Below are 14,325 nucleotides of genomic sequence, written 5' to 3' on the forward strand. Positions count from 1 at the left end.
TTCTCATACCAAAATCTAATATTCTAATTACGAATCTTATCTTTCTAGTTATGATAATACTTCTAGCAATTATCTATTCTCCACCATATTCAAACATCTAGTTAATAATATAATATCCCATATAATAGATCAAAAACTCTATTTTCTTCAGTCTTACTCTAGCTTTCTTCCTTTGCCAACTAGTTTTCCAAGTCAATGCATTTGAATCATCAAGTAATTTTTCCTCTGTTTTTGTGTATATTGTTTGGAATAAGAAAGACCATTTGGTTAAAGTATTTTTGGAAGAACGAACCCGTTGCTATTCATTAAACAGCCTCCCTCCTTCTCCAGTTCCACACAGTTCTCCTAACAGTTCTATCTTCCATTTAATCAGTTCTTCTTCCTTTTCCTCAAATGTGTTCTGAAGTCTTGATTGGTAAGATGTCTTTTCCATTTCCAATATTATCGCTCTGTCTTCTAGTTCTTCAGTTATCTGAATCTGTCAGTTAGTTCCTTCCTTTAGGTCCTCCACCTTTGAATCTGCTTCCTCTAGTTTTCCTTCTATTTTGCTAGTTTCTAGTTCCTTCTTTGTAATCATGTTCTGGGTTTGTAAATTTAAATTAGAAAATTGTTCTTTTATCTTCTTTGTGTTATTTCTAGTCTCATCACAAGTTAAATAGTCTTTAAGCCAAGTTTCCTTTACGCATAACAAATTGTAGTGCCATAATTCACCACTAGATGTCATTAGCGCTGTTTTCCAGCTTTTTAAATCCAAACTTATATTACAAACTTTTCAAATCTTTTTTTAAAAAAGTCTCAGAAGCACTTTTAGTCCCCAAATTTCAAAGCCATATATGTGTATTAATTCCAAATTAATCTTGTAATTTTCTCTGTTTCCCCCAAGTAATTAGTTCGCTGCTTTTCTTTTCCTGAGGGAATGGGGTGGAAATTCCCCTTCCCTCTCTCATTAGGGAGGGTGCTTTGGGCACTTTTTTCCAGGAAGAAGTCTTAGAGTCATAAAGAAAGGATAGGGTCTCATCCAGTTTCATCCATGTTGCTGAAAAGTTGCTCGTTGGTGCTTATTTTCTTCGGTTGTCAGCAGCTTCTGACTGGATACACGAATGTAGCCAGTCTTTCCCCCACCGGTTTGGAGGGCTTCCTTGGATCAAACAGAAGGGCCGCCGCCCTCCTGCAATCTCCCCTCCTTTCTTGTCGCCTCTATGGGGCGACTTTCGAGCCTTTCCAGGATCCCCAGCGGGGCAAAATCGAACGCGAAAAACAGAGCCTTGTCTTCCTGTGCCTATTCCGCCGCGACAACAAACCGGAAGTCCCACTGCCTTTTTTTTAATGGTGGGAAAAATTAAGAGATTATTATTTTGCCATTGCAACTGATTCAAAAGAAGTATATGAGAGTTCCATTAAGTCTAAGACATTTCTGATGTGCTTTTTGAGGAAATTGGGACTCTGCTAATTTTTCTTATTGTATGTTTTTCTCATTAAATTGTAATTGTTAAATTGTAATTGTTTCTGGGTCACAATAAATTGCACCATTTTTTTTAGACAGGAGGAAAACAAAACAAAGATTCCACTTCGTGAAGCCATTTTAAAAGAGGAACAAGTTTTAGATCTACAGAAAAAAATTATGGAAAAGTCTACTGAACGTAAAATGCAAACTGAATATTTAAAAACTAAATTTCTGAAGTCTAATGAAAAAACCAAGCCATCTTGGAAGTTAGACAAAGTAAGAAAAGGAAAATAACGCTATATTTTGCATTTTATAAAACAATCAGACTGTCTTTGAAGCATGTGTGGAAATTTGAATAATTGTATATTCTTGCTTTACACTTTAAAAAATTAAACATACACACGTTTAATACATTTAATGTATATATCTTAATCATAAAACAAATTTCCATTCGTACCTCATACAAGACTCATGCATGACAAGTTTCAAAAAAGTTTAAAATTTATATAAAACAGCTGATTCAAATGTTAACACATATGTCAATACTTGATTAACATCTGAAAGAGTTGTGTTGTGCAAATTTTAAGTTTTTGAAATTTAAATTTTCAAAGAGAAAAATAATTACTATAATGCCATCATTTCCCAATTTTATTCCACCACTGCTCATCAAAGGCTAAAAAAGCACAGATTGGTGGGGTGGCCATCAAATTCCAACTGCTAGAATGGTGTCACCCCTTCCTTTGCTGTCCTTCAGAGGCGAGTGATGCACATCTTCAAGCCAAGGTGAAGTTGTTAGTGAAGTGGGATTTGTCTAATACCTAGTAGAATGTGAGGAGTGAATTAATTTTGACTTTAAATTGGAACAGTATCTCACCTGCTGATCAAGCAGAGAAGTGCTCAGCTAAACAATGAGGACACTAGCAATTCCAAGCAGCATTGCTTTCTGATAAACAGTGCTTTAATTTTTAAATGCCGACATAGTAACTGCTTAATCTGTTCCAGAATTTTGCCTAAGTTTTCTGTTTTGAAATAACAGCTTTTTTCCCTGTTATTTGAACACAAAACGACAGCACCTTCTCCAATCCTATGTTACCATATCCATTTGCATGAGGAACTTCGGAGAAAGGGATCTGAAATTACATTTGCAAGCTCAGCTTCCCAAGGGACTTAGTGGCATCACTTATTAATTATTTTTGCAGGATGTGTCCACATTACATTGATCTCACTCTCACTTGCGCACAGTCACTCATGCTCTCGTCACCTCTCGCCTGGACTACTGTAATGCTCTCTACATGGGGCTCCCTTTGAGGAGCACCCGGAGACTCCAACTGGTCCAGAATGCGGCCGCGCGGGCGGTGTTGGGAGGGACTCGTCGCTCCCATGTAACACCGCTGCTGCGCGAGCTGCACTGGTTACCAGTGGTCTTCCGGNGGTATATAAATTAAATTATTATTATTATTATTATTATTACTCCAGTGCTTAGTTGTTTCAGTTCAGAAGTGACATTTCATTCTTTTGATACAGAATTTCAAAGGGGTCAATTTAGTGTATGTAATGCTGACGCAAGGAATGACACTGTTGGCAAATGGTTGTACTTTCAGTATCTTAAAAAATAAAAATTCCTGACCCCCTCTGATCCTTCTGATCTGAGGAGTTCAGTCCATGGAAGTTTATTGAAATTGGCTTTCCTGAAAGGGAAAGTGATAAAGCAGTGAGAACAATATGGGGTTTGAAAGATTCAAGCTCTTAACTTTCACTCAAGTACCTAGGAAATAATTATAATACCAGCTACCATGAAGATGAAGAAAGACAAGAGGCCATTTCAGTTTATTGCAATAAAAAAAATCAGGAAAATTTTTAAATAGCTTGATGAAAGGCCACATAAAAGGGATGTGTTTTTGTTGTGTCTTCCCAATCTTTTTCAAGTTTCACTGAGACTTTATACTCAAACCATTATCAGTTTACCTAGGTGCAGGATCTTAGGGATGTATTAAACTTCTCAGGGATGTTGATGGAAATCCTACTGGTGTTACTTGAATAAATTGTGAGGCACCCCAATCACCGTGTGCCATTGCATTCTGGACCAGTTGCGGCATCCGGATGGTCTTCAAGAGCGGCCTCACGTAGAGCATGTTGCAATGATTATTTAACATGTTTGAATTAATATTAGGGTATATTTTGTTTTCACAGAAATCTGAAGGAGAGGATCACTGGAAGAAATTGGAAGAAAGTCGACAACAGCAATTTAAAATGCTTCAGCAAGGTCTTATGTCTAGAGATAATGCTCAAAAAATGGTAACAAATGAAGCTATGAGAACTGGAACCAATGCTTGTATATTAAGAAGTTAGACAAAATTGTTTCTAGATGTCATACTGTTTAGAAGACATTTACTACTAATCTGATTCAATTTTTGATTTCTTGAACTACTTTATACTTTAATATAAAAATAGCTATTAATTGGCAGCTGTTTTTAGTTTATATATGTTGGAACTATAATGCTTTTAACATCTTTAGCTATTATAATGCTAGTTTTCAAAACAAATATATGGTACTTTTTAAATGTTATATTTTTCAAATAAATAAGAGGGAGACAAACATGCATTTTAATATTTTAAAATAGCTTTTTTCATTTAAGCCAAGATAATATTTCAATATGCTATAGTCAAAACTGTCTCAAGTATATCAAAAGCAAATGAGGGGAAATAGTGTTTCAGAGCTTTGCTAAATCTTGAATCTCCTTTAAGAGGGATCAATTTCAGTGGTTTTTACAAAGATTTCTTTTTTTCACCGTTTATATATTTTTATTAGTTTATCAAAATATAAAATACAAAGAAAAATAGAAAACTAGGGGAGAAAGGGAAGGAAAGACAATATAGGGGAGAAAGGGAAAAGAAAGAAAAACACATTGCTTTCAACTCTCTTTAGTACAGTAGACCATAATAACATTACAACCTCAACTTTTTACTTTTACACAATAGTATATACTCGCCATTTCTATAGCAATAAACCTACTTAATCAGCAAAAACAAAATCAGAGTTTCATTTTTTTTCCGTTGCAAGCACAAAATCTGGAAGCACTTTCCAAACAGAAACAAAATTAAATATATTCTCTCCTTTGGATGAAAGTATCAATTTAACCAACGCTGCTCTTCCTTGCTGTGGGAAGTAGTATATGCTTCTATTTACTCATTAATCTTTATCAACTGTCATAATTCATATTTTAAAAAAATTCCCTATGTTATTTCAGATTTTTTTAACCCTAAAGGGAGAAAGCAGTTTTTCTAAGTTTTAAAACAGTAAACTTTTCTTTAAAAGCATTTCTAAAATCTGTAGTTTCTAATACTTTTTTTAACTTTAATTTTTAACTTCTTCTTAACATACATACTTTAAAGTTCACTTTCAATGATATTTTACAGACTTTAAAAATTATTTAAGCATTTTATATATAAAGGGAGAAAGATCATTTTCAAACCCATTTTATAAACCCCAAACAAAGCTACATTGAAGCTTTCTTTCAATTATATATATCACACCAATAAAAGTCTAATTAACTCGAATTAGCTCATTAAATTTAAATCTCTCCCTCAAATTTATCCTCATGGAATAGAATCTTTTTCTTCTCACTAAATATTCTTCTAACCTAACCATTCATATTTTCAAATTTAATGTTTTACAAACTTTGGAAATTATTCAAATGTTATATATCTCCTGCTCACCTGCTGTGGCCCCTGAAGGCAGAGTTTGCCCTGCCAATGTTTTTCATTGCCAACCCACTGGCACCCCAAATGAAGACAGAAGAATGAGGATGGGGCAGAGGAGGTGGTGGAAGGGGAGGCCAGTTCCAGTCAGTACAATTGCCACAGTGAGTTACTCGGAGTGAGCCAGAAGAGGTGGCAACCCAGCAGTGGAAAGCTGGTGGTGGAGAGTGTCTGTAATTACAATTATATCCTAGAGACACCTAATGTTTTAAGTGTTTAAAGAGGAAAATTAAAAACTCTCAAAGTTCACACAGCCTCTGCAAGAATTTCTTACAAAGGGAGAAATAATGTGACATTTTCTGATTAACAGAGTATACAATTTTCTTAAAAATTAGCGCATCTCTAAATCTGGCTGCTACTCTGTTATCCAAGCACAACCTGACATTAGCAACGGTGGAGGGAAGGAAGGATTGGAATGTAAAAGGGAAATTGGGGGAGGAGCCATGCCGGCTTGTGTCAGAAGCTCCAGCCAGCCACCCATCTGGGAACCCCGGGAACTGAGGGGCCATTTCCCAAACAATGTACAAGCATCTAACTGGACATTAACAGATAACAGGGATGGGGGGGAGGGAGGAAAGTTACTTTGTATCATTTGCATGCAAAAAGCCCAGATTCAATTTCGCTATCTCTATAATCTCTTAAGCTTCAGTAATATATAACATATACTTTTGGCAAAAACAAAAGTAGCCTTTCTTTGCTAGATGACCGAGTGAGACGGTTACCAAATCCTTTGTACCTGGAATTGCAGTATTTTCCATTACCTAATAATTGTTCCCTTTTTGCAGTTCTTAAGAGCATGAAAAAAACTGAACATGTTAAATTTCAAGTATTGTATACTTGTTTTAAATAATTTTATTATATTTTTATCAAGCATGCACATAAAAACCAACATAAATTAACAATAAAAAGAAATCAAATAGTAAAAAATGAATAGGGATAGAAAAGTGAATTAAAGAAAAACACAAATGTATAGAAAGAATGACTTCCAACTCTTTCAAGGATATGGAAAACACTTTTGATTCAGATTGTTAGGGGCAATATGCTGACTTGTGAACTGCCCAGAGACTGCTGTAAAGCACTGTGGGGTGATATATAAGTCTAAGTGCTATTTCTATTGCTTTTGATACAATTCTAGCTCAATAATGGGCCATGTTAATGGCAGAAATATTTCCAGCCAGCAAATCGGTCCCAAACGGCACTGTCAAGAATGGATAGTTGTTTGGATAGTGCCACATTAACAGTGAATATCTTCATCCTAAGGGAGAAACCCCCATTTGCCCATATAATCTTTAGTACTAGCTAGACTAGTACATTTTATTATGTGCACTGCCCAGAGTCATTTGTTGAGATGGGGTGTTTACAGAAATCAAATCAATCAGTTAAGTGTATAACATTACTCCAAAGGGGGGGGGGCGGTTATAAAGAACATGATCAAAACGTGAGTTAAGATATTGAATTACTTGCAACATTAACAAATAATAATCCATCCTTTACAAAATGCTCTAGATATTGTCCCATAGATACGAAAAACAATCTTTTAATGGATTAATTTCAGCTTTAATTCATAGGGCATAGGAATGTTTTTCGAAACATGAATCCACTGAGTCCTTTAATAGGACCAGAATTTCCAGTTCTTGATTCTGTGTTTGTTGTAGATCAGGGGTGTCAAACTCGCAATGTCACCTGACGTGTTGCGACGTATTACGACTTTTTCCATTGCTGGCAATGGGGTGGGCACGGTTTTGGCATGACGCATCCGGCCCGTGGGCCGGCAGTTTGACATCCCTGCTGTAGATATTTTAAATTATTCCTTTAACTTTCGACAAAAAAGTAGGTTTGGATTTTGAAATGAATTCTTTAGTATTAATAGCGTATTGGGTATTTTAGAAATTGCTAAAGCATCAAATTCATGTTGAGTGGTCAAGCATGTTTTAACTGGATATATCTCCGTTGTTGCATTGATAGTAAAGAAAATTATGTTTGCAGTTGCTGGAAAGATTTAAAGTAATAATAATTAAGTTCTTAAAATTATATACTTTTACCCCCATGTTCTACCCCCAATTATGCTAGTTATTCATGAGATTTCATATCAAATTTAAACCTATCACCTAACAAGGTCCAAATGTCTTACCATTAGCAAAGTTGGAAATACTAAATTAGTCCAAGTAATCGTACCATCTGCTAAGATTTAAATGGGTATGTACTTTCCAAGTTAGCAATTTGTGGCAGTTAATGGCAATTTCCCCCAAAAAAACAATTATTTTCATTAATTCATCAAAACTTCATTAACAAAAATTGGTACTAAAAAGTAAGCCATGAGATATCTGAAACCAAAGATGTCAGCTTGCCTGCATAGGTACCAGTAACCAATGTCCAAAACAACAGATGAGAACATTATTTGGCCACATTCTAACTGACTTGGGACTGACTTCCAAGAGTCCAGTCATGTAGCTTTTCTGGGCCATTAATTTTGACAAGTGGTATAGTTGTTCCTAATGGAAAATTGGCAAGCAATCAAGGGTGCCAGGCAAGGAACCACTCAGATCTCTTCTGTTATGCTCTGCATTCAGCTCCTTGGAAGAGCCCGTGACCTGCCATCATCTTCTGCTGCCTCCAGCTGCCTCCACTGTTATTCAGCCATGTCTTCTTAGGTGCCTGATTGCTAGTCTCCCCTTGAGGCTAGCATTCATCCAGGGAACCTTGAAGAGGCTCTTCCATCTCTGATACTTCAGAATCTGAGTAGGCCATGATACTATCTGTGGTTTTGTAGCATCCTATTTAGAAACTGTGAAAGAATTCCTGAGTTCTTTATAAACCAAGGTTCAGGGAGGGGGGACACTCCTGTAATTCCTGTCCTTTCTGCATCCCCCTCTCTAATATCTTGCAGGATCCACAAGAGAGACCAGATTGTGGCTCATTTGTCTTAAGTTTTCAGAAAATTGAATATTTTGCCAATATTTTTGCCAACATCTCCCTGAGACCATCACATTTCAGTGCCAACCTGTCACTGCTCCCCCACCTCCTGTGCAATATTTCCAGAGTCTCCCTCTCTTCCTTGCCTCCCTACAGCCATGTTATTAGCTCTATCCAACTGTGATGGTATCCAGGAAATGCCTTGGGAGACAGGGCAAAGAGATTCTGCTTAAGGAATAATCAGATAGGAGACAGCTTCGCATATAAATGGAAAATGGGTGAGGAAATAGGCTTAGCAGGGACCCTTCTAAGGAGAATTGAACATTCAGACTTACAAGACTCTGTTAATGTAGCTTTCCTACAAAGTAGAATTAGGTTACCTGTCTGGTCTAACTGGTAAGGACACCCTTTCTGCCTCAAATTTGCCTCATTTTATTTACGGATACATATAGCCCAAAAGTAAGGTATGTTTCAGTTTGGTGCTGGCTGTTATATAAAAGTTTTGCTCATCTCTAGAAAAGAAATGCATTTGTTCACAGAAATTAGAGCTGAATGCAATAGGAACAGGTTACTTAAGATGTATAGTAAAATTAGAGATAGGCTTGAGAATGAACAGGAGATGAATGGAAGTGGACTAAATACAAAAACAGCCAGTGCAGGAAATATGTATTTCAAGACAGTTTGATTATACAGAGACATTGAACATCATTTCAAGAGAAAGGTGTGATGAGTATGTTAAATAGAGGTGTTGAGATCTAAAAATAGAAAGGTGAGAATCTTGAAAAAAAGACATGTGCATTGTGGAAGTTGTCCAATTTAATCCACTATCCTGTTTTCAACACATATCAGTACATACTGAGGAAGGAAATGGAGCCAAAACATTGTTCTATCTTTGCATTCTCTCTAGTTAAAATTTGGTGAGAAACTAATTTGTTATTTTTCTTTTGAATGCATCTTAAACAGCCCTTAGCCTTCATTGCCTATCACTATAACTTTGAGCTGCCTATGCATTTTCTATTATATGCTCCGTTGGGACACTCATCTTGAGAAGCTTTTTGATTTTGACCCTCTTATTGACATTGTTCCAGGTGAACTTTTATTCTAAATGAGAAAATCAGTGTTGCCATTTCACTGTCACGCACCAAGAATTACCGCAGACCAGAGGGACGAACTGCTTCTACAAGTCTCAGCAAGAGGAAAAAAACAACCCTCTTCGTAAAATTAGCTCAGTCTGGGCAAAAGAAAGTGTAATAGGGATTACTCACTGCCTTTCAACCATGTAGGTTTCCATATATCCCTGATTAGAAATGGACAATCAAGGTAGAACTTTCCTTACAAACATTCCAGAAAAACATTTCTAAGGCTGCCTTTGTCCTTTCCGTGCAGATATAAAAACAATAGATGGCTCTGTCTGCCGATTGTAACACTTCAGCAGAATTAGTCCAGCGCTATCCACCCTGCACCAGCATTATTATGCTCTAGGTCAGGGTACGCAACCTTGGCTCTTTTATGACTCGTGGACTTCAACTCCCAGAATTCCTGAGCCAGCATAGCTAGTCCACGAGTCATAAAAGAGCCAAGGTTGCCTACCTCTGCTCTAGGTCATTGGTCTGCTGTCAAGCCTTAATGTCTGTGGAGATTCTCAGTCATCCAGGTCATAGTTGTTTCAAACATGCTTTTTCAAAAGGCAACTGGACAATTTTTCCTTGAGGAAGAAGAAAACATTTTGCTTCTCATCCAAGAAGCTTCATCAGTTGTGAAGGTGGGGGGATGGAAGGATAGGTACTGACAGGATTGTGGATGGGGATGGAAGGATTGTATTTCTTTGCAATCATCTGGTCATTAGTATTCTCTCAGAGCTGTTGAGGCCACTTGGAGGTTTGTCTGTGTCTCAGGGTCACCTGAATCAGGGTGCAATTGGTTGTGGAATCTTCTGAAAGGGCTGCGGTTGTAGACTGGATGTAGGTGACGTCTTATTCCTCCCCCTCTATTAATGTGCAGTGCACATTAAGGAAGACAGAAGCCTTAACATTGAAGTTTACAGAAATCCCTCACACACAGATCAGTATTTACTTTTTGATTCTCACCACCCCCTCGAGCACAAAATGGGAGTGATCGGAACCCTAAACCACCCGGCTGAAATTTTGCCTACCAGTAAAGCGGGAAAAGAAAAAATATTAAAACTTGTCAGAACATGTGGTTATCCTAACTGGGCCTTCATCAAATCCAAATAAAGACCCAGCTCTTCCATTACAGATTAAAAAACCAACCAACCAACAAACAAACAAACAAACAAACAAACAAACGTAGCAATGTTGTCATTTCATATGTTGCAGGAATATCTGAAAAACTCAGGATTTCCAACCAACACCTCATACATATACGCTTTACACCCAGGAATACATTAATGCAGAAGCTTGTCCACCCTAAGGATAAAACCCCCAGATATAAAATGAGCAATGTGATATATACAATACAATGCAGTGCGACATGTGCAGATCTGTACATTGGTGAAACAAAACAACCACATCACAAGTGCATGGCGGAAGAAGATTCAGCAATCCATCAGCATTTGAAAGACAAAGGTCACTCTTTTGAAGACAGCAACATCCACATTTTGGATAGAGAGGACCACTGGTTTGAAAGAGGGATAAAAGAATCCATCTGCGTTAGAATTGAATAGCCCTCCCTCAATAGAGGGGGAGGAATAAGACACCACCTATCTCCAGTCTACAGCGCAGCCATTTCAGCAGTTCCAAGAAAATTCCACAACCAATTGCAACAATTCAGGTGACCTTGAGGGTACAGATAAACCCCCAAGTGGCCTTAACAGCTCTCAGAGAGACTGCTAATGACCAGATGACTGCGAAGAAATATAATTCTTTCATCCCCACCGACCATCCTGTCAGAACCTATCCTTCCATCACCCCATCACAACTGATGAAGCTTACTGGATATGAAGTGAAACTTTTTTTTTCTTCCTCAAGGAAAAAAAGCCCAGTTGCCTTTTGAAAAAGCACCTTTGATATCAAGCTTTAAGCATTTTTTAATATTCCTCCAACTCTCAGCATGCTGTAAAGCAGCAAGTCACTTACTCTACTTATTACATAAAAAGCATATTTATTCCTTTTTTATAATAATATCTGAAAGTGTTGTAAGATCTTTAAAAAAACACAAAATCACAAAAATTAAAGTGGCTTCTATTTAATAACAAGAAAATTCTTCCTTTGTTTTTGCTTTTAAATCTGCCAGATAAGAATAATGATCTAACATGATATGTTACTTCCAGAACAGAAACATGGTCTTCAGCTGGTTTGATGGACTACAAGGCCCTTCGCTATGAGAAAGTTGGCCTAGTACAATGAAACCTCCATACTAAAAACTAAAACAACATATTTGAAAACCAAGGGATTATAAGACATTTTCAATACAGAACCCTGTCAAGTCTCATTATAGTGTGTCTCTTTGTGTGCATATATAATATATATACATATATACATGTACATATATATACACACAGAGACATAGATACATACATATATGTATGTATGTATAATAAAGTGCATCTTTTAAGACTTGACTAGTGAAAGGACATTTTCAATTATAAAATACTTAACACAAAATATATAATAATTGTTAAATCAGAATGTACATTTTTAAAAACTAATGTTTAAATTTTGATTCTCTAAAGAATAAAAGGTGTCAGTTTCAAGAGTGTTACATCATTCTTCAGAATTATAGAGCTTTGGATGATCTTGTTACTTGCNGGTATATAAATTAAATTATTATTATTATTATTATTATTACTCCAGTGCTTAGTTGTTTCAGTTCAGAAGTGACATTTCATTCTTTTGATACAGAATTTCAAAGGGGTCAATTTAGTGTATGTAATGCTGACGCAAGGAATGACACTGTTGGCAAATGGTTGTACTTTCAGTATCTTAAAAAATAAAAATTCCTGACCCCTTCTGATCTGAGGAGTTCAGTCCATGGAAGTTTATTGAAATTGGCTTTCCTGAAAGGGAAAGTGATAAAGCAGTGAGAACAATATGGGGTTTGAAAGATTCAAGCTCTTAACTTTCACTCAAGTACCTAGGAAATAATTATAATACCAGCTACCATGAAGATGAAGAAAGACAAGAGGCCATTTCAGTTTATTGCAATAAAAAAAATCAGGAAATTTTTTAAATAGCTTGATGAAAGGCCACATAAAAGGGATGTTTTTTTGTTGTGTCTTCCCAATCTTTTTCAAGTTTCACTGAGACTTTATAGTCAAACCATTATCAGTTTACCTAGGTGCAGGATCTTAGGGATGTATTAAACTTCTCAGGGATGTTGATGGAAATCCTACTGGTGTTACTTGAATAAATTGTGAAGCACCCCAATCACCGTGTGCCAGTTGCGGCATCCGGATGGTCTTCAAGAGCAGCCTCACGTAGAGCATGTTGCAATGATTATTTAACATGTTTGAATTAATATTAGGGTATATTTTGTTTTCACAGAAATCTGAAGGAGAGGATCACTGGAAGAAATTGGAAGAAAGTCGACAACAGCAATTTAAAATGCTTCAGCAAGGTCTAATGTCTAGAGATAATGCTCAAAAAATGGTAACAAATGAAGCTATGAGAACTGGAACCAATGCTTGTATATTAAGAAGTTAGACAAAATTGTTTCTAGATGTCATACTGTTTAGAAGACATTTACTACTAATCTGATTCAATTTTTGATTTCTTGAACTACTTTATACTTTAATATAAAAATGGCTATTAATTGGCAGCTGTTTTTAGTTTATATATGTTGGAACTATAATGCTTTTAACATCTTTAGCTATTATAATGCTAGTTTTCAAAACAAATATGTGGTACTTTTTAAATGTTATATTTTTCAAATAAATAAGAGGGAGACAAACATGCATTTTAATATTTTAAAATAGCTTTTTTCATTTAAGCCAAGATAATATTTCAGTATGCTATAGTCAAAACTGTCTCAAGTATATCAAAAGCAAATGAGGGGAAATAGTGTTTCAGAGCTTTGCTAAATCTTGAATCTCCTTTAAGAGGGATCAATTTCAGTGGTTTTTACAAAGATTTCTTTTTTTCACCGTTTATACATTTTTATTAGTTTATCAAAATATAAAATACAAAGAAAAATAGAAAACTAGGGGAGAAAGGGAAGGAAAGACAATATAGGGGAGAAAGGGAAAAGAAAGAAAAACATTGCTTTCAACTCTCTTTAGTACAGTAGACCATAATAACATTACAACCTCAACTTTTTACTTTTACACAATAGTATATACTCGCCATTTCTATAGCAATAAACCTACTTAATCAGCAAAAACAAAATCAGAGTTTCATTTTTTTTCCGTTGCAAGCACAAAATCTGGAAGCACTTTCCAAACAGAAACAAAATTAAATATATTCTCTCCTTTGGATGAAAGTATCAATTTAACCAACTCTGCTCTTCCTTGCTGTGGGAAATAGTATATGCTTCTATTTACTCATTAATCTTTATAAACTGTCATAATTCATATTTTAAAAAATTCCCTATGTTATTTCAGATTTTTTTAACCCTAAAGCAATGGTTCTCAACCTTTTTAATGCTGCGACCCCAACCGGTCGTAAGTCGAGGACTAAACCGGTCGTAAGTCAAGGACTAAACCGGTCGTAAGTCAAGGACTAAACCGGTCGTAAGTCGAGGACTACCCAACCGGTCGTAAGTCGAGGACTTTCCCTGCCCGGGAGCGCCGCGCATGCGTGGTTCCGCCCCCTGCGCCGGCCGAGGCGTAGCTGGCAAGCGGCAGAGATGGAGCAGGCCGACCACCAGCTGGCCCAGCCCAAGGGAGGTAAGGCACCCGCCGGAAAAGGGGAAAAAAATGGTGGACAAAAAAAATGGCGGACAAAAAAAATGGCGGACAGCCTTGCTTGGCGACCCCCATGAAATGGTCGATCGACCCCAAATGGGGTCCCGACCCACAGGTTGAGAACCACTGCCCTAAAGGGAGAAAGCAGTTTTTCTAAGTTTTAAAACAGTAAACTTTTCTTTAAAAGCATTTCTAAAATCTGTAGTTTCTAATACTTTAACTTTAATTTTTAACTTCTTCTTAACATACATACTTTAAAGTTCACATTCAATGATATTTTACAGACTTTAAAAATTATTTAAGCATTTTATATATAAAGGGAGAAAGATCATTTTCAAACCCATTTTAT

At 36.4% G+C, this 14,325-nt stretch overlaps 1 protein-coding gene across 1 annotated transcript in view; it reads left to right on the forward strand.

Annotated features, from left to right (window-relative positions):
* Positions 1 to 3,986, forward strand: part of CFAP99 (cilia and flagella associated protein 99) — a 40,932-nt gene extending 36,946 nt beyond the window's left edge. Inside the window, exons 14-15 of the mRNA XM_029285769.1 lie at positions 1,540 to 1,720; positions 3,635 to 3,986. Of these exons, the coding sequence (XP_029141602.1) occupies positions 1,540 to 1,720; positions 3,635 to 3,793 (340 nt within the window). The 3' untranslated portion in view covers positions 3,794 to 3,986. The remainder of the gene's footprint in view (positions 1 to 1,539; positions 1,721 to 3,634) is intronic.
* The last annotated feature ends 10,339 nt before the right edge of the window (positions 3,987 to 14,325 follow it).

The sequence above is a fragment of the Protobothrops mucrosquamatus genome, unplaced genomic scaffold, assembly GCF_001527695.2.
Source record: "Protobothrops mucrosquamatus isolate PMUCROS unplaced genomic scaffold, P.Mucros_1.0 scaffold2217, whole genome shotgun sequence".
NCBI classification, from domain to species: domain Eukaryota; kingdom Metazoa; phylum Chordata; class Lepidosauria; order Squamata; family Viperidae; genus Protobothrops; species Protobothrops mucrosquamatus.